This window comes from Rhea pennata, chromosome 1, assembly GCF_028389875.1.
Source record: "Rhea pennata isolate bPtePen1 chromosome 1, bPtePen1.pri, whole genome shotgun sequence".
NCBI classification, from domain to species: domain Eukaryota; kingdom Metazoa; phylum Chordata; class Aves; order Rheiformes; family Rheidae; genus Rhea; species Rhea pennata.
In genome coordinates this window covers 121,632,183-121,650,390 of record NC_084663.1, presented here as the reverse complement: position 1 = coordinate 121,650,390, position 18,208 = coordinate 121,632,183, and the positions used below count along the sequence as shown (strand labels likewise).

Here is an 18,208-nt window from a genome sequence, read left to right as displayed (position 1 = left end):
GGCACAACCTGACCCACAGAGGTGGCCACCACGGGCCCTGCGGGTTACGTCGCTCTGTGCAGCCCTCGGCCCTTTGGTGCAGAGCTCCCCGCAGGAGCACGCGTCGCTCCGGGAGCTACGCGGCTCCCCCCTGCAATGCCCTGGCAGGGCTTGTGTGCCGCTTGCCACTATCGCTCCACTCATCACTCAGGTGTGACAGAGGGACCAAGGGGGCTCGGACAAGCTTAGCAGAGTAGGGTATGATACAGGCAGTGGTGGCAGTCCCGAGTGACTTGCAGAGCGGAGACAGGCAGCGGGTGCACTCGTGTTGATGTGAGAGGGCTGTCTCAGGAGGCTGCACCCACCTCAGCATAGCCCGCTGGATGTCCACCAGGGTAGCTGATCAATGGTGGCAACCAGCACGCATCGCAGGAAGGTGATGACCGTAACAAAAACGTAGCTGTTCAGAAAGAGGTAGCAAGAACATACATGCTGGGCATTTGGTGTCATAGAGGAAGAGGCTAAGACCTCTCCCAATGATGATCTACTCTGAGAACAGTCAGACAAGGCCACTGCAGGATTCAATCTTATAGTATAAAGAGATATATGATCAGAATCGCAGGCCAGTGAGCAGTCACCTTCTGCTTTGTACTTTAAAAAGCAATTAACTTCTCCACTCCTCAAAACAACAGTCTCCGAAAGCCAGTTGATGATCCTGTTCCTGCCTATCCATCCTCCTTGTCATATCTGCTGTCTCTATCTACTTAAATAGAGTGTGTTTCTTAAGTCCCTGCACACATTCCCCCTCTATTACATTAATGCTTGCTGAAAAAAAATGCTTTGCTTTAATATAGCTAACTACCAAACTTTTCGGTTAGAAGTGAATGTACACAAGCTGAGCTCTTAGAAATTATGGTTAGAGTTTGCTGTAGTCCAGGGCACAGCTCAGGCCCATGGCTGGATAGCCACAAATGACAGCATTCATCCATGCGGACATGCAGCTCCATGAGATTGCTGCATTCCTTCCACTGTTTTAATCCCCTTGAATCCCCTTATTTCATCCTATAGTTGTGCAACCACGTTAGGAAGTTATCCTACCATATCAAACCCTACATCAGTTCATCAACTGTTGGCACTACAGCTCCAAAGCACATTTCTCTATTGTTTCTATTAAAGGAGCATTTTGCTTAACAAGGAGCAGGGCTAGGCAGATATCCTGTAGACCACAGGATGCAAGAGCCATGTCGGATGCCGCATAGCTCTAGTTTGCTTTCTCTGATAATAAGTCTCCCGAGGCCCACATGCACCACTTTGTTCACATAACCCTTAACATTAGATATGCCCTTCAGGATACTCCTGGGTTTGAGTCTTTGGCCTGATGCTCCGGCAATCACCCAGCCAAATGTCACTTACCCGGGCTGGCACTCTCAAAGAGTGAAAAGGTACCTCTGTCTCCCTGTTCCAGCATCTGCTCCACCTATACACCTCAGAGGCAGCTCTATCAGGATTTCCAGATATAACTGTAAAATATGCAGATTCCACACAATTCACACTTGGATGCTTCTGTTCAGGCACAAAACAGCAAGTCGCTGAGAGAAAGACAGGGTCTGTGCCTCTGCGCCCACCACGCACGTGTCCAAAGGTGAGCACAGACACCTGGCTGTGCAGGCAGCCTCTGTGCCTGCTCACCTGTACCTGTTCTATCTCCATGCTTGACATAAGCTCGCGTCCAACCATAGCAATGTCTTCCTCATCCCTGGACTGATGAGACCATTTGTAATCCCAAGAAAGACTGTGCTCAGTCAGATCAGATCCAGTCTGTCTCTGCTCTCCTTCCGTGACCATAAGCAGACACCAGGGATGAACAAGAGGTGCAGGCATGTGGGATATTTCTCTATTTTCCCATTTCCAGCACAAGACCTCCTGGAGGCAGTTTCTGTGCATCTAGCTCACACTGGGTGCATTTTTTCCCTTTCATGACAGAAGAGCCCTTCAGTCCCCCTGAGGAGCTGCCTTTGTCAAACGTGCCTCAAGGTCATAGCATCCTTCTACTAGACCTAGCCAAAATATGTCCCTTCTCCAAAGCACCTTGTCATTCCTAGTCATTGTTTTACAGACACTAGATGGGGTTTTCAGGGCTCATTTTACCTACTCTTAAATTAAAAAGTAAATGAAAAGAGCATTTCTGAAGTCTCAGTGCTCACGTGGTGGCTCACATCAGTCATCCAGCATTACCTGGAGCCTCTGTAAAGCCTTGTTTTCCGTCAGCACTCAAGAAATGAAGAAACAGCAGTACATCCAAACTAAGGTGAGGGTAGGGTAGCAGTTTTCAAAGAAAAAAAAGGAGGTTGTTTAATTCCTAAGCTGAGAAAGTGCTGGGCTGCTGGAGCATGACTCCAACCAACCATTTTAAGGAAGCTGATTTATTTCTGACACTAAGTAGAAAAAAATGCAGAGAATTAAAAAAAAATGACTTTGTTTTCTTACCTACTCGGTATCTACAACCCTCTATTGCTTCCTCTGCCCACTAATCCCATTTTTCCAGCTCCTCCAGCTGTAAGTCTCTCTCACATGTGCATCTTTCTCCACATTCCCCACAGGATCTGGTCCTTCTGCTTTACTCTTCCACCTTGGTCCCTCAAACTTACTCTAATGCTTTCCCTGCCCCTGGAGCTCTGAAATTTTCTCCTTGGTTTCTCAGTTCCTCTTTGCCTCCTTATTTAATCATTCTCTCAGTTTTCTCTCTCTCCTTTCAGCTATTTTTTTTTGTTTTACCATTCTTGCTTCTAGATTTTTCTCCCCCACTGATGCATGAGTCAGGTCTTTAGTGTATAGAGACATTAATCATGTATAGCAGTTATGCTGGTAATAGCTTAACTGATGATTATACCAACTTAAGCTCCTATATCACCTCTATTCCAGAATATGAGCAACCTATTCAGTTCAGCTTTTAACTCCTTTACATAAGTGTACGGAAAGTGTATGACTTTATATATGGAAATTTTAGCTTGCTCCTTTGCACATTTTTTTATGCACTGCCAATTTTCCACAGAACTAGTTCTGGAAATGATCACATTTAATATTAATTACAGAATGACTGATTAATAATATTGGGACCTTTTATATGATTTTTCTACTCAGGCCTCCAAAGTCTGCGTCTGAGCCTTCACTCTCCAGCAGTTCAGTCTCGGCATTAACCACTTTTCTGGCTGCGTTGCTCACCTCAGGTCCATCCTGAGCCCATGTTATCCAACTGTAATCATGTCACTCTTGGTTTCCACAGAAACCCTCCTCCAAGATGTGTGAGCTGGAAAGGAGCTGCAGTAACTCCTGATGAGGCTGTTGCATGGGACCAGCATGGTGAGATACATGGTCCCATGGAGTGGGGATGTAGCACTGTGCACTTGGGAACCAGTCTTGCTCTTCATCCCAACAACCCTGGCTATTTCAGTGCTAACATCCCCTTCATTCTGTTTACAATTATCATTAAAAATCTGGTACCAGTAATTCTCTCGTGTAAGTCAAAACTCACACATACCAAATAATAGCTCAAATCCTGGGATAATAAGTCCCAGCAAACATTATTCACTTGCTAAACTTGTCCACGTGTGCACTACTGGCTCAGAGAAGAGCAGTCCCAAGCCACTTTATGAAAGCACATGTCCATTGTAGCATTTGGCATTCCTTGCCCTTTTCTTTTGTGCATTGAGGCACAAAACTTCTCTCTCGAGTTCCATCTTAGCAATTCTTCCGGTAATCAAGTCTTTTCTTTTTTTCTTTCCTTTTCATTTTTTTTTCTATTTACAGCTTTTGTAATATCTAGCAACTGTCCCAGATGATTTCCTAAAGGTCCCTGCAGCTGTGTGAAGCCCATCATCTTTGTCTTTGCCCTGTTCCTTAATAGGAAGGAAGGTCAAATTTCACAAGCTGTGTTTTTTCACTGCAGTGTTATCATCAGGTCCTTGCCACAGCCTCTGCAGCACAGTGGCCAAACAATCTTATGTCCTGATTTTTATAACAGTATTTTGCATCACTAGGATGGATTCACCTGCCCTTGCCACCCCTTTCCTGGCTCCTCTCTCCCTCCCAGAGCGGGCAGGGTCTTGGGTATTGCCGTGCCCTGCCAAGGTACTATGTGTTACAGAGATATTTGACTTCACTGTCTTTTGTTGCAGCAACCCTGCAACCGTGCTCCTTGTCTTTCAGACTCCCTTCCTCCTCTGCTTTTCTTTTTCCACCTATCCTCCTCATTTCTTATTCCCCTCCCATCTCTTTATTCCAATTATCTGTTCCTTGCCTTTCATTTCAAGTATTTATGTGGCTTCCACTGTAAGAGGACCTGAGTGCCTTGCAGTCTTGCCCTAGTCACTGCTATATACAATACGAAGCATGCAATATATATGCACACACACATCAGCTAGTTGCAAGTGATATATGTAGACAGCATGTTGAACCCCTGCTATGAACTTCTGGGAAAGTCCTGCTATAAAAGTTGCATTTTTATAAGGTTATGGAAGAAATTAACAGATCCAGCTAGAATTTTCAATAGCTGATGGGAAAGAATAAATGAAATTAACTGTGTCTGGAGTCACTTGCTAGATCATTCAGGAGGTTGATAGTCAAGAGGTGGAAAAATGTATTCTCTCTACTGGACAAGACTGGCTCATGCTCTTGGCAAGAAAGCCTGAGCTGTGGGCCATGGTCTACACTTCCAAACAGGAGGTAAGTGATACATGGCTCTATCTGAAGGAAACTGCCTGGCATTTTATATATTGCAGGAAAGTAAATTCAAATTCTGGAAGAGAGTCTTTCGAGCAGGTTAGTGCTATTCAGTGACTTCGCGTAAATCAGCTATTTCCTTCTCTCAGACATCCTCAAGTTTTGGCACATAGAAGAGTAACAAAGGGTTGCTAATCCTGGTGTCAGCCTGGAGGAGCGTAGTTAACGCAATCACAGCAGTGATGGGGCGGGAGGATGATGACTCTACGCTTCCATGTCTGGGTAAAAGCACTGGCATGTGTACAGCACAGAGTGTCACAGCTGCACTAAGGCAGTCCTGGAAGAACAAATACGTACCACGGCTGGGTCCGGGCAACACCAGAGCCTTTTGACTGCTTCAGCTCAGAGCTGGATGTGTGAAGCCGCAGAAGCTTTGGACAGTCCAGTGAGAGAATCAGTCTCTCCAGTGTACATTTTTTTCCATACACTTTTTCTCTTGGCAGACCATTTGTCTGGACAGGTGTTATCTGCCACTGCTCTCCTTCCCCAAGGGGACTGTATGCAAAACCTGCAAGCATCAGAGTGCGTGATCACTGCGAAGCAGGAGACAACTAGGTGACCGGAGGATTGCTGCATTTATGATCCATCCTTTTGAGCCTCCTCGTCTGTGTTCTGCCTAATCACCCACTGCTTACACCACTCAGCCACAGTCACATCAGCAGAAATGGTCGGGAAATATATTACTACCTGGGTCTGCTTTTCAGCAAGTTGGCTGCATCACCAAAGTTAAGACCCTGACTGGGAGACTGTACTTCAAATTTATCATGTCAGTGTCCCATAAAATTTGGAGCCAATCATGTGAATTTCTGTTGGGTCAATACAGAAAGACTTTGCATGATTCTTTTCAGTACATAAAAATTAAACTCTGTAGTTTAACATAATTGTACCTATATACATATAAATATTTATTTACAGATAGGTAATATCTCAAATACACATATATAATGTATCTATTTTTTCATAATGTATACATCTTCTCATATTGGTTCTGTTTGCAAAGGCAGTTCAGTTCTGTTTCTTATAATGGTCAGAAGCATAATTTCTCAATAAAAAAAGATTAGAGAGCTCTATCTTTTAACATAGGAGTACAGAGTATGGCCACCAACACTGTATGAAAAGGATGGCAAAATCTTCCTGGGCCCAGGTAGCACTGAATGCATCTAATCTGCTTCTACAGAAAGCTGAAAGGTGTACAGAATTGGGAAAGTGACTATTTTTGCAGTTTCCAAAATTATGTTGAGTTCAGCAATTCTTTCCCCTAGGAACACCACCCATCATATTTCTCTCTGTTAATGCCACCAGCATTCCTCAAAATCACAGGTCATGACCAAAGGAAGTCATAAGATTAGATGAGAAATCATCAGTGCCTGCTTTCAGATAACACATCTGTGATTTTTCTTCTTAGTTGTCTCCTGTTTGCTGAACCATTCAGGCCACGTACATGGACTTGCCTTTACAACTCTGAAGGCCAAGAACTTTCACTAAGAAACAAAATTGAACTGAGTTTCTCATGCAGTAATAATACTCCAGTTCCTAAGAAAAACAGTAAATATCATACAATTAATAGCACAGTCAGGAGCAAGAGCAGCACTGAATCATAGAAAATGGAAGGAAGGGATACCAGTTGTCAAGCCCTCTGCATGTTTCCTGGGTTATTACTTGGTTGGTGACCACATGCAGGATTTCATTTGGAGTTGACATCTGATAGTCTCTCCACCCTGTCCTACTTCTGGGTGTCATCAGGACTCATCACTGTTCTTTGTCTCCAGATTTGGGTATCTGGCTGCTCAGGTAGATGGCCTGAGCAGCCAGGCCAGTGTCACAGACATCCTACACCTTTGCAAAGGGATGGCAGCACTGCTTCCATCCTGATAGTCCTCTCTGTTGAAGCGGCAGCCACCCTCAGCCTGAAGGCTGGGAATTCACCTTAGCAGAGCTGCTCTGGCTTCCCAGGTATGCACAGGTAGCACGGGCCATGAATCTGGGGAACGGTAGACACCACTACCAAACTGCACAGGGCACTGTCATGGTGCTGACCACCACACTGCATGAGAGGAGCTTGGGATAAACTCCCTGGAGAATCCTCACAGCCATCCCTGATAACTCCCAGATTGATAGCGCCTGGCTTTTCATGGGAAATTTTCCAGATGGGCTTTATCAGTGGTTGGACCCTCTCCTGTCACATCTCCTTGGCATTCTATCATCCTCTCCTTTATCACTTCTTTTTTTTCCTTCTGAGTATATTTCACTGGATTCACCTTGATTTTTTTTTTTTTTTTTAATCCTTATCTTCAGCTACTTCCACATAATCTGAACATTGGACATGGTGGTTCTCTTCCTTCGTGCAAGTGTCTGATGAAGACACACTATTGACATGTCAACATCTCAAAACGGAGTGCTGATCTTCCAGTAGGCAATGAAGAAGTTTCTGACAAAGAGCTGAGCAATTCAAGAAAGTTTCTGAACAGATACAAGCAAAGTAAAAATCCAACAGTTTGCCATCAAAAAGGGCACAAAGTTGTGGCCATCAATACTTTCCAGCTCCACATCTTTTCCATGTACTTTCAGTCTATTTTGGTCTCTTTCGCTTCTTTTCCCTAATCATGTCCTCTAACCAGTCCTCTGCTCCTCATTGTATCTGCCCTAATACGTTCAGGCTCAACCATTATGGTTGGAGGTTGTCCACCCTTTTCTCCCTGCCCCATTTCATCCGAGGGCCATAGTCTCCCCACCATTTCCCATTATATCTTAGCTTCTCCTGCTAGCAACACAACTCAGCTCTCCACTGTCCCTCTCTACAAGAAACAGTGCCAGCTGGAAAAGGAAACACTATAGAGCTAGAATTACTTCTTATCAGTAAAACAGGATTCCTTCAGAGGAGCCAAGTCCTACTTTCTTTGGAACATACGAGTGCTCGACCCTTGTGTTTGCTAGGGAGAAGGCCAAAGGCAATACACCACATTGTTTCCCTTAATAAAATGGTGCTTTCAGTCTGTTTGTATTTGTCTTCTACACACCCTGTTCACGAACTGAGCAAGCAAGACTGTTTTTTTTTTTTTTTTTTTTTTTTTTAGAACTCTGCTGGTTGCTCAAGAGCTGCTCTTCAGAAGCATGCCTGATTTGTGCATGCGTGTCTGCGTGCGCGTGCAAGTCTATGTTTACTCTATAAATTTTTAAGATGTCCTGCACTATGAACAACCTCCCCCCAAGTGAGATGCGTGGTAGCTACAATAAATAAAATAGTGTTAGCATGGTAAAGCATCACATTGTGATATGCAAAAACATTGCCATTTCTAGCAGAAGAAACCCTGCTGCGACCTCAGCGAGGCGGCATGCTCTTCTTGTGCCTTGGGAATCCATTTTCTTTGCAGTGTCACTGCTATTCTCCGAGTGCATCTGTGCCGCGTTTCTTTGACGTGATTGCTTGAGAGTCTGCTAGCTTCGTATTCTGCTTCATATTCTAGAGGTGATGAGGTTTAAACTCGGTCAGGTCCTCAGGAGAAATGAAATCCATCACCATGGATCATTTTGCAAACACATCCACATTTGGCGTTCAGGCTCAGCCTCCGTTAGCCAGAGCATCCCCGCAGAAAGCTGGAAAAAGCTGAGATACCTCTACGGGCAGAGCCTTGCAAAGGCTGCACACTCTGAAGTAGATCCAGAATCGGATATTGGGTGAATCAAACTGAAACTCAAGAAGTAGTTACTTGGATAAACTTGCTTGAAAATAGACTCCTGCCACAGAATATTAACATTGCTGCAAGGTCAGGCAGCACCTAAACACTCACTTTTTATGCCAAAAAATAGTTATTAAGACTAGCAATGCAGTTTATTACAGGTTTTGTGTGTGTGTGTGTGTGTGTGTGTGTGTGCGCGCGTATTCCTCTCAACAGGATACACTTACATGGACAGTTTCCACTGTGCCTGAAAAACAGAGACAGCAAAACAGCTTAGGAGGCAGTTCTGGATATTTAGAGACACACATAGGTGAAAGCACTGAAGCTGCTGATCTTTCATTTTAACTGCTTTTTACAGGTCTGGGAAAACTTAGAAAACAGTGCCTACAGGTACAGCCTGTGCTTAGAAATGGTGTTTCCTTTCTGATCACACACAGGACTGAGATTTAGATGTTGCTTTGACAGATGCACTGCTCTGGTAGAGGCTTTCAAGCAGGAAAATATGGGGCCTTGTTTCCCTTGCTGCTGCACATGGCATCTGTAATCTTTTGACCAAGCAGCTTTATTTCAAATGACAGAGATGTAAAAATTATTCTGAGAACGAGATGCGTCAGTTTTCCTTCAAATGTTCAGGGATTTCAATCAATTTGCCATGTTTAAGTGCTTTGCTGGAGAGGGTTTTTGTCCCTCTCAAAAAATTATTTACTGAAATCTGGAGGTTTTAACTTCCAAGTCTCTGAATTTCCCCAGCAGCAAAGCAGTTACTTTGTCAAATGCAGCCCCAGTACTGGTGTGAGACTAAAACATATATGCTCAGGCTTCTCTCCTTATAATCCAGATTTGTTGGCCAGACCAGTTTTTGCTGTATTTCTAACCCCTGTTTGGAGAACTGGCAATGCAGAAACCAGACCAAAGAAAACAGACTGCTTCACTCTCTCCCTCCTTTAAGCAACCACGTTGCTTTGCAACCAGACACACAGACTGGCTGCGGTAATACGTTTTTCCTCAGCGCAAAGAAAGCAAGCAACCTTTCCTACTTCCAAACCCCCTAACAAGGCAGAGAGGAGAGCAAAGAGCTGCTCGGTGCTGGCGGAAAGCGCCCACGTGTCAACGGCAGGGTGGCCGCCCCAGCACGGAGGAGCCTGCGCGTCTCGGAGTTGCATCTCCTCTTTGCAATGGAGAACGTGCCTCTGATGCACTTCTGTGGCCTCTTTGCTCCTCCGTTATCACGCTTTATTCTTTTCACCTAACAGAAAGGCTGCAGGGAGAGGAAGAGGGGGAAGAAGCTTTTTACAAAGACTTCCAACGGCGACGGCTGAACTGAATCGCTGTGTTATGTGATTATTAGTTCTACATGTCAGTGTAGAACCAAACATGCAGATTCTGACACAGAATGACAAAATGTTCAAATGCTTCCTACCAGCTGATAAGAGAGATTTAATAATAGATTTGGAACCTGCTGTACTTATTAAGCTGAAGTCTCACGTGGCCTGTAGTGAAATTGGATGACTCAGACTCAAATACAATACTCTATCCTCCGCAGCAGAAATAACATCATTGTGTTTGGCAGAAGATTCAGAAGAAATCCAATGCTTCCAAAGGTTTTGCTTGTACATTACTTGGCTGCTACACATTATACCCTCTGTATAGAGATTTTGCAAAAATGAAAAGGTGAGAATTCAGAAGTTACTGATCATTTTTTCATGCCCCTCCCCCTTTTTTTGAGCTAGTCTACTTATGTCTGGTGAAATCCAGCACCCTTTCAACTGGTTCCTGATTTGCACTGTAACTAGTGTGTGTGTATACATATATTTTATACATATATATATATATATATACACACACACACATATCTATATGTATACGCATATATGTGTATGTTTGCACACACACAAATGCCTCTGCATTCCTCTCAATTCAACATATAAACTCAGGCTGCTTCTTTGAGTTCTGACCCCAGTATGAACTGCTGCTGGTTTCTGAATAACTTAAGAAACAGGCCACCTGCTATGGATTCAGGTACCAGATAAACTGAAGAACTGCCATGTCTATGATGCCAATTAAGGACTTAAACAAAATCTTTGGGTTCTCAGAACGCTGGCTCCTGAGCTACGCAAGCACAAAGCAGAATTAGTTACCTGAAGTAGACTCTGATCAGATATTTTCTGCTGCTTGTGAGTACAATTGCCAAAGCACTGGCAGGAGGATAAGGTTAACCAACTTCTCTTATCTAAGCTCTGCCACAATTCATCTATGCAATATAATCTCTCCAAGGTTTTGTCCTCTGCAAGTCTTTGGGAAAAACAAACAAACAAACAAAATTCACTCAGTCATAGATCGCAAGCCACAAAAGGCAATTTTCTAACAAATCTAAAATCAGCATCCTGCAATACAGGGAAAAGTCCTATAGACACACTGTAGAGCTTGCACAAGAAGGCGATCTCTTGGGGTGAGGAATAATGAGAAACAGTTTTCAGTTTGAATTCTTACTGCTGTATTTTTAAAAACATACTATAAAGCTGGTAAGAGTAGGAGAATCAATTAGTATTAAATACATGAAAATATCAGAGTAATTCAGATTCTGTGTGTTTGTTTTGAAGCACTAATCTAGCACCAATCCTAGACTGAAAAAAGTACAGAAATCTAGACATGAGGAAAAGCACTTGGAACTGCACTGTATAGGGATAAGCCTGCAGCTTACCTAAAAAGGACTGTCCAAGTTTCAGCCACACTCAGCCTCTCCACCACTAACTGCTCCCCTAACCCTACTCCAGCCTGCAATGACACAGGCAAAGGACCACACTGATGCTGAGAAGTGAAAACAAACTAAAAACTACTGAAGGCCCAAGATGGCTCCACACTGACTTGCAGTCACTATAGCTCTGGGACAGGAAATTACCCTGAGCCCTCACATGCATTTCATATAAGCCCAGGAACGAAGTAATTTCTGGAAACAAAGTGAAAAAAAAGAAAAAAAGGGGGAAAAAAGAAAAAAAAAAAAAGAGCACAAAAATCCCAAACTTCAAATGAACTCTGGCAGTTGTTCAGATCGAAGCGCCTACCTATCTTACGGGTTATTACTAATAACACAGGGAGGGCACCCACAAGCTGACAGGCTCCATGTGCACTCACATTGTTCCTCGCCCCTCAGCACAGGGCCCTCCTGGCTCCACACTCCCAACACCAAGCCCAGCTTCCAGGGGTCAGCGAGCAGCAGGCCCTTGTAGGCTCCCTGCCAGTGACCCTGCTCAACTCAGTCTTTTAGATTTTAACGCTACCCACTCCCACGTTTACATTTCTATAGCATCCTGATTACAGCATTTTAATTAAGTCATTACCTGATGTCTTCCTCTGTCTTTTCATCTTACTTCCAAAACTGAACTATCTTTTTTTTAGTCACTAACTGATTTTTCATTCACGAAGGACTCAGCTCTTTTTCAGATGAAATCTTTACAAGCTCATGACTACAGCCTTCTGCTTAGTCTCTGTAACTTGCTCAGTGCCAGTTTTCACAGGCTCCTTTCTTTTCTCCTTTGCATGTTCCTGAGTTTGCACATGCATTTTGCAGAGGCAGTGGAACTCAGTGAGCCCTAGAGATGCAGAATGACCAATTGCCGGGTGCTTCTATCCATTGGCACAGTGAAATTTCATTCACAAAAAAGCACTATCTTGGCAGTGTGGGGTTTTTTTTCCCCTAACCTTTGCAGAAGCACAGGAAACAACTATTATCAGGCAATAGATATTCAGCATCTGATGAGATAACTCAGTAACTTCCAGCAGCTGCCCTTTTTTCAGCATCTGTGCTCTCCACTTACGCTAACTTGTACTTTATTTTAGGTCTTTTAATTAAAAAAATATTTATTTATGTATTTATTGACATCTGGACAGCTATCTAATGGCCACAAGCAAGGATCTTGTATGGATATGTGTGTACATATTGTTGTTGCATGACAGAACATATGTATTTCTATTTACAGCCAGAGAGAGAGTCCCTTACTATCAGAAGCTGCAGTGCAAATCTTTCCTGAAAATAGTTCTTAAATGTCTTCCACTTCAGAATGGCAAAAAAAAAAAAAAAAAAAAAAAAAAAAAAAAAAAAAAAAAAAAAGTGAATACTGTAATCAATCAGCAGTAAGGAAATGTTTTTGTAATCCCATCTAGGTGAAATGCTACCTTTACCTAGTGCATCAGCCTTTTAATAGTATTCCAATACTTATACTTACAAGGCCTTATAAGCAAAGTCAGTTTAATGCCCTCCTCTGCCTGAAAGAAACTTTTAGACCAAAAGGAGCACTAGGAAAAGTGGCTAACTATTTGTGAGCTGCTTTTATAGAAGTATTCCCCAAAATAATCACGAGGTAAAGAAAATCTTCCAGTTAAGAACAGCATCAGAAGAGACTTCCAACACATTTTTGATAGCTTAGGTGTCAAAGCAGGAGATGAGCAAGTTCCATGAAATACGTCTAAAGAAAAGTTTACTTCTTGAATTCACAGTTCACAAAGGTGTGAAAGCTTTGTGGCAGCAGCAAGACAACTGGCTATACCATGTCAACAGAAAACTACAGAGGAAAAAGAGGGGGGAAAAAAAAGCATCAGCTGGTGATGTTAGTTTTCTCCTTATTGCAAACTGGAAGCCAGCCATAAAAAGGTCATTGAAGAAGGGATAAAACACAACACTTCATAGCAATCATTCGATTAAGCACTGAAGAAGTGAGACACATAATAATGTCACTGGACAAGAAAATGAAGTGTAACAGTAGTCAAACCAGCTCCTTCCCAGCTTTCAGGATGATGGAGAGATTTCTAACTCAGCGTGGCAGAAAATGTAGCACAAGGTTACCAAAGCCCTAGGGCATTTTGATGCAGAATTCCCAATGAAGTTAACGGAACCATGTGCCTACACGGCATGCAAGTCTCAGTGCAATTAGCAAGGGGAGAGGAGGAAGTATTCATATTGGTGCATTTCTAATTTAGCAAAGAGCAAAACAATCAAATTTGCTGTAAGGTGAAAGTGACATAGTTCAACACTAAGAACAACATATCAGATAAACTTTAAGCCTTGGAGAAATCATTAAATAATCTAATCCAGACTCCTACAGGCCATAAAATTTCATTCGGAACAGAGAATTTTACTGGTACTCATTCTGGGCCTAGTAACTTGATCTGATTAAAACCAATCTTTCTCAAATTAATTCCATATGAAGAATAATCAGCCTCCAACAATTCTAAACACTCTCCAATTTCTTTTACAACATACTATGTCCATCTAATTTTGAGTAGGACCTCTCATATAAGCAAATCCACATATCAATCCCTGGAAAAATCTATTAGCAGCAACTAATTCTCCAAGATTCTCCAGTCTAAATAGTTAAGCCAGCCAGAAGTCTTAGATAGCACAACACTGGCATAAACATAAATGGAAGATCACCATTATTATCCTCATGAATTTATGCAAGAAAGGCACAGCACATGCAATAGCCTTCAGAAGTGGATGGTAGAATCACTTCTGGAATTTCCTAACTGGCAAAAATACAGGAGAAGGTGTCTCTTAGTGCACAGAGCATGTGAGCAGCTTAACCTAAAGGCAAAAGAAGTCTCAAATTGACCTGTGAATATTACAACACTTTTCTTGGATATCTAGTTGTCCTCTTCTTTTCCCATCCCCTAGACCCTTACCACACGCAGCAGAGACAAATCTTCTCCACAGTGTGCCCAACAACAGCCAGGGCAAAGAGGTCCAGGTACTCTGGCAGAGGCTTCTGCCCTGAGCCAGGCAGAACAGGAACTTGAATCTGAGTCTCCCTTCTTCTAGAAAATGTCCCAATTACCACCACCTATTCCAGGGAGGCACTTTGAGCATGTGTTGATCAGAAATTCTGCTACAGGCCCTCAGAAATCTTCTAAACAGATTTCCTTTTCCCTCCAAAACTTTCTTCTCTTCCCAGTATATCTGTGGTCTTGGACTCCATTATATCTCTGGCAGAGTCACACAAACCACATTAAATATAAAGGAATCAAAACCTTAAATGTTCAAAATGATTTGAGGTAGAAAGAAAAGATGAAACTTTTCAATTTAAATTCCTGATAAATTGAAGAAGCAGCAAAGCAGCTAACAGAAAAAGCACCTTAAAGCCAAGCTGCAGAAACTGGACTCACCCCGACTTAAAATCATGAGTGCCCTCCTTCCTACTCAACCAAAATAAGGAGGGAGAACATCACCATCTGATGCAACTGATTGGGAACAATGATGTTGTACAATCCTCAGGACCATCGAATGACAAAATTACACATTCAGTTGTGAAGGGTATTGTTTTCAAAAGAAAAAAATCTTAATTTGTTCTCCTAACAAAAACACCGTTTCAAGTAGTCTTACAAAGTATATGAGCCCTGCCGCAGTAGATTTGCCATTCTTTCACAACCAAGAAACAGTACATTTCTTCATGGATATTCGTCATTTTAGAGCAGAATGCATTTTTATTCAACACAGGAGAGAAATAGTTAAAATTCACAATAACCAGCATTAAAAACAAACAAGTTTGCAGTCATATTTAAATTCAGCGCTACCTACTGGTCACTCACGTTTCTATACAGAACGTTTTGTCATCTTATTTATTTCCAGAAGAATGAGTACTGACACTCAATACTAACAAAACATACATTTTTTTCAGAACTTCGGAGATCTTTCAGGCTGTTATGAAAGAAAAACAATCTTTATATTTTTGTCCAACAAATTTACAACTGGAAGGAACCAAAATGCTGCCTGTTAGCAAGGAAAGAGAAATCAGCATATTAAGAGTCCTAATTCCTTTTTGCAATCAATGGAAGGAAGATACAGCCCAGCACCCCCAGCATTGTCATCATCCCATATCCGAGTCAATGCAGTGCAAAAGCTTTTCAAATAAATATATAAATAACAGCAGCAGCCCCAACAACTAAAATATGTAAAACATAATTAAACATCCTTATAATATGTAACTGTTAAATGTAACTAAAAGCATTTTAACCTAAGACTTCAGTTCACGGGGAACAGATTCACAAAATCTAAACAAAGTAGACTTTAAGAGCACTAATCATTTTGATAGGTGAGTGTATAGTTCTATGTACCTTCTTGGGGGGGAAGAGAGATTGGCATCTTCAGCTAAAGTAGTCTTCCCTCTTCTCACAGCCCTTGAGGTTGTGCCACCATAGCTGTTTTGGGGTTGCAGTGTTATTTTTCCCCATCATGGGCTAGACTAGCTCCCTAATTGGGTAAATGGTCCCACCAACAATCAGACTGGCCAACAGAGGGTGCAGTGCCACTGCACTGGGATGGAAATGTCTTCAAGCAACATTGCTGCAGAACTCTCCATTGCATTAAACTACAGTCTAAAGCCCAAATGCAGAACAAATTTACAAACGCGAGTCATTTTGTGCATGTCAAATATTCCCACCATCAACAGGTTTACTCGTACAGTATGAAGTCAACCATTCATCTAAATGTTCAAAGCTCAAAGCCTACATAGGGCACTAATTTGTGAGGACTTTGGTACAAGCCTTAAGCCTTTGTGGGACTGAGGTGTTCCCTGTATCTCTGTGCAGCAAAACACAGAAAAATGAATACATACTTTACAAGTTAGGCATAAAGTATACACTGAATCAAATCCTGATCAAAGACTGCACCATTATAAAACAGCCCTGAAAATTCACTAATGTGCCAAATCATGGCATGTAACACCAGCAGCTCATGAGATATTTCTTCATATGTTTTGCAGGACTATTTTAGAGAATGCTGTTTTGTTGATCAAGTATAAAGACTACTGCATTATTTCACAAAACTTAGAGCATCATTTAGAACAAGACATGTGCCTACAGCTTTAATAAATAGTCAAGAATAATACACAGTTTAAATTATTTAACCTTTGTAACCTAAGTATAAACACCTCATACAAAAAAAATCTTTTACTTTGCACATCTTAAAAAAAAATCACAGAAACATCTGTTTAGCAAAGGAGATAGCTGTACGAAGAAATGATATGTTTGAAGATGTTAATCTTTCTATTTGCTGGGTAACGCTAGTTACTGAAATGTTCTCTTACAACTTACCACCTAGGACATTTTCTTTTGTCATATATAAATATTTTGGCTCTGAATCCGAAATCTAGAGCCACTTGTAATTAGCTACTTGAAAGAGATTTCTGGTTATTAAGGCCCTGATCTGAAAATGACTTCCATGTGCACACCTCATCACAGAAATCAGAGTGCACAGTTGAGATCACTGTGGCACTGGGCACTAAAACAGCTAATCTTTCTAATAATGCAGTACTGAAATATGACTGCTTGCAGTTCTCTAGCTCTCTCCCACCTCAAAGAAACATCCTCTCATTTCAACTTGACCTAGAAGAGTAGCACAACTGTAACGTTACATATGCACAACCAGTTTATAATGCCCTGAAAATCATTAGAGTCCCTTACTGGAAATTCTGACTCACAACCAGCTTTTTTGCAGCTTAGGACTCCTTTTTACACAGTCCTAACTGAGGAGTAACATCCATTCAGAAAGTCTGTAAAAACTGCTTACTGCAGTACACTGCAATTATAAATTCCATTTCATTACCTGCAAAAACATCAAATATTGTCCTTGGGATCAGAATTAGCACTGTAGTTAATATCTAATGATATGGTCAGGTTATCATCATCTGAGCAGCTCCAAAACACTACAGTAGTGTATCTTAATAGCCAGCTGGTATTGTCCTCTATGAAGTGACGCCCTCGATGTGCACAAGGTGACATAAGGGATACTTTGTTTACCAATATTTCTAATACCACTGGGACATTCCACGGCTAGACTGCTACAATTTCAAATTCCTTGTGCTCTATTGTTGACTTGTTTTTTGAAAATACAAAGTTTAAGAATTTAATGAAAAACATCCTATCAAAAGAAAGAAAAGGCACTTGGTATTTCTCTTTGGCTCAGTTGAGGCGCTCTGCTAGCAGCTATGCAAAGTTGTTGTTTCTCCATCTGATGAATAGTTGCTATCCTGAGGTACTTATTCACGTGCAAAAATAAGAGCTTCAGGGATTTACCAGCTGCATTTCTCAATTTGCTTCTGGTAAATGTGCAAAATTCTTCACCAAGTAGAATCTCTTAACTACAGAGTAGCGCATTCCACAAAGCTTTTTCCAGGGAAGAGTTCTGATCACTTACACAGTCTTTATTCCAAGTCTGGTCTCCCAGCTCAGTGTTCTTTAAAGCTAGGAAAGAACAGTAATTAGGCAGGAAAATTTTATGCATGAGACATAACAGCTACCAATTTCAAAATGTAGGAGCCATTCCTTGCTATGTATTTTTCTATTTTCCATCCATTTTATTTCTCCAAAACTACACTGTATTTATATATATATATATATATAATATATATATTTTTATATATATATGTGTGTGTGTGTGTGTGTGTGTGTGTGTGTGTGTGTGTATTTTTTTTTTTTGCTTAGGCCAGTGTAACCCAATTGATTTGGTCAAATTTTTCTCAATTCAAATCAACACAAATTCAGAGCCACCCTTTTCTTTAAGGAGACCTTTTGGACAAAAAAAATTTCAAACCATTAAAAAATGTAAACCAAGCAATCACATAGCTTCTTTTTCCCCACGTGCATAATCTGTGATGAAAGCAAGAAAGATCACATATGCAAAAAACAAACAAAAACCCCACAAAGCAAAACCAAGAGACTATGGCAGCAAAATCTGCTTTCAAAATAAGATGCTTTAAAGAAAAATTGCCATGATTTAAAGTATC

At 41.6% G+C, this 18,208-nt stretch overlaps 1 protein-coding gene across 2 annotated transcripts in view; it reads right to left on the bottom strand.

The window, feature by feature from the left end:
• Positions 1-14,889: 14,889 nt before the first annotated feature.
• SLC37A1 (solute carrier family 37 member 1) overlaps positions 14,890-18,208 on the bottom strand; it is a 39,949-nt gene continuing 36,630 nt past the window's right edge. For both annotated transcript variants that reach the window (XM_062573775.1, XM_062573766.1), the window contains exon 20: positions 14,890-17,666. In XM_062573775.1, the coding sequence (XP_062429759.1) occupies positions 17,651-17,666 (16 nt within the window). In that variant the 3' untranslated portion in view covers positions 14,890-17,650. The remainder of the gene's footprint in view (positions 17,667-18,208) is intronic.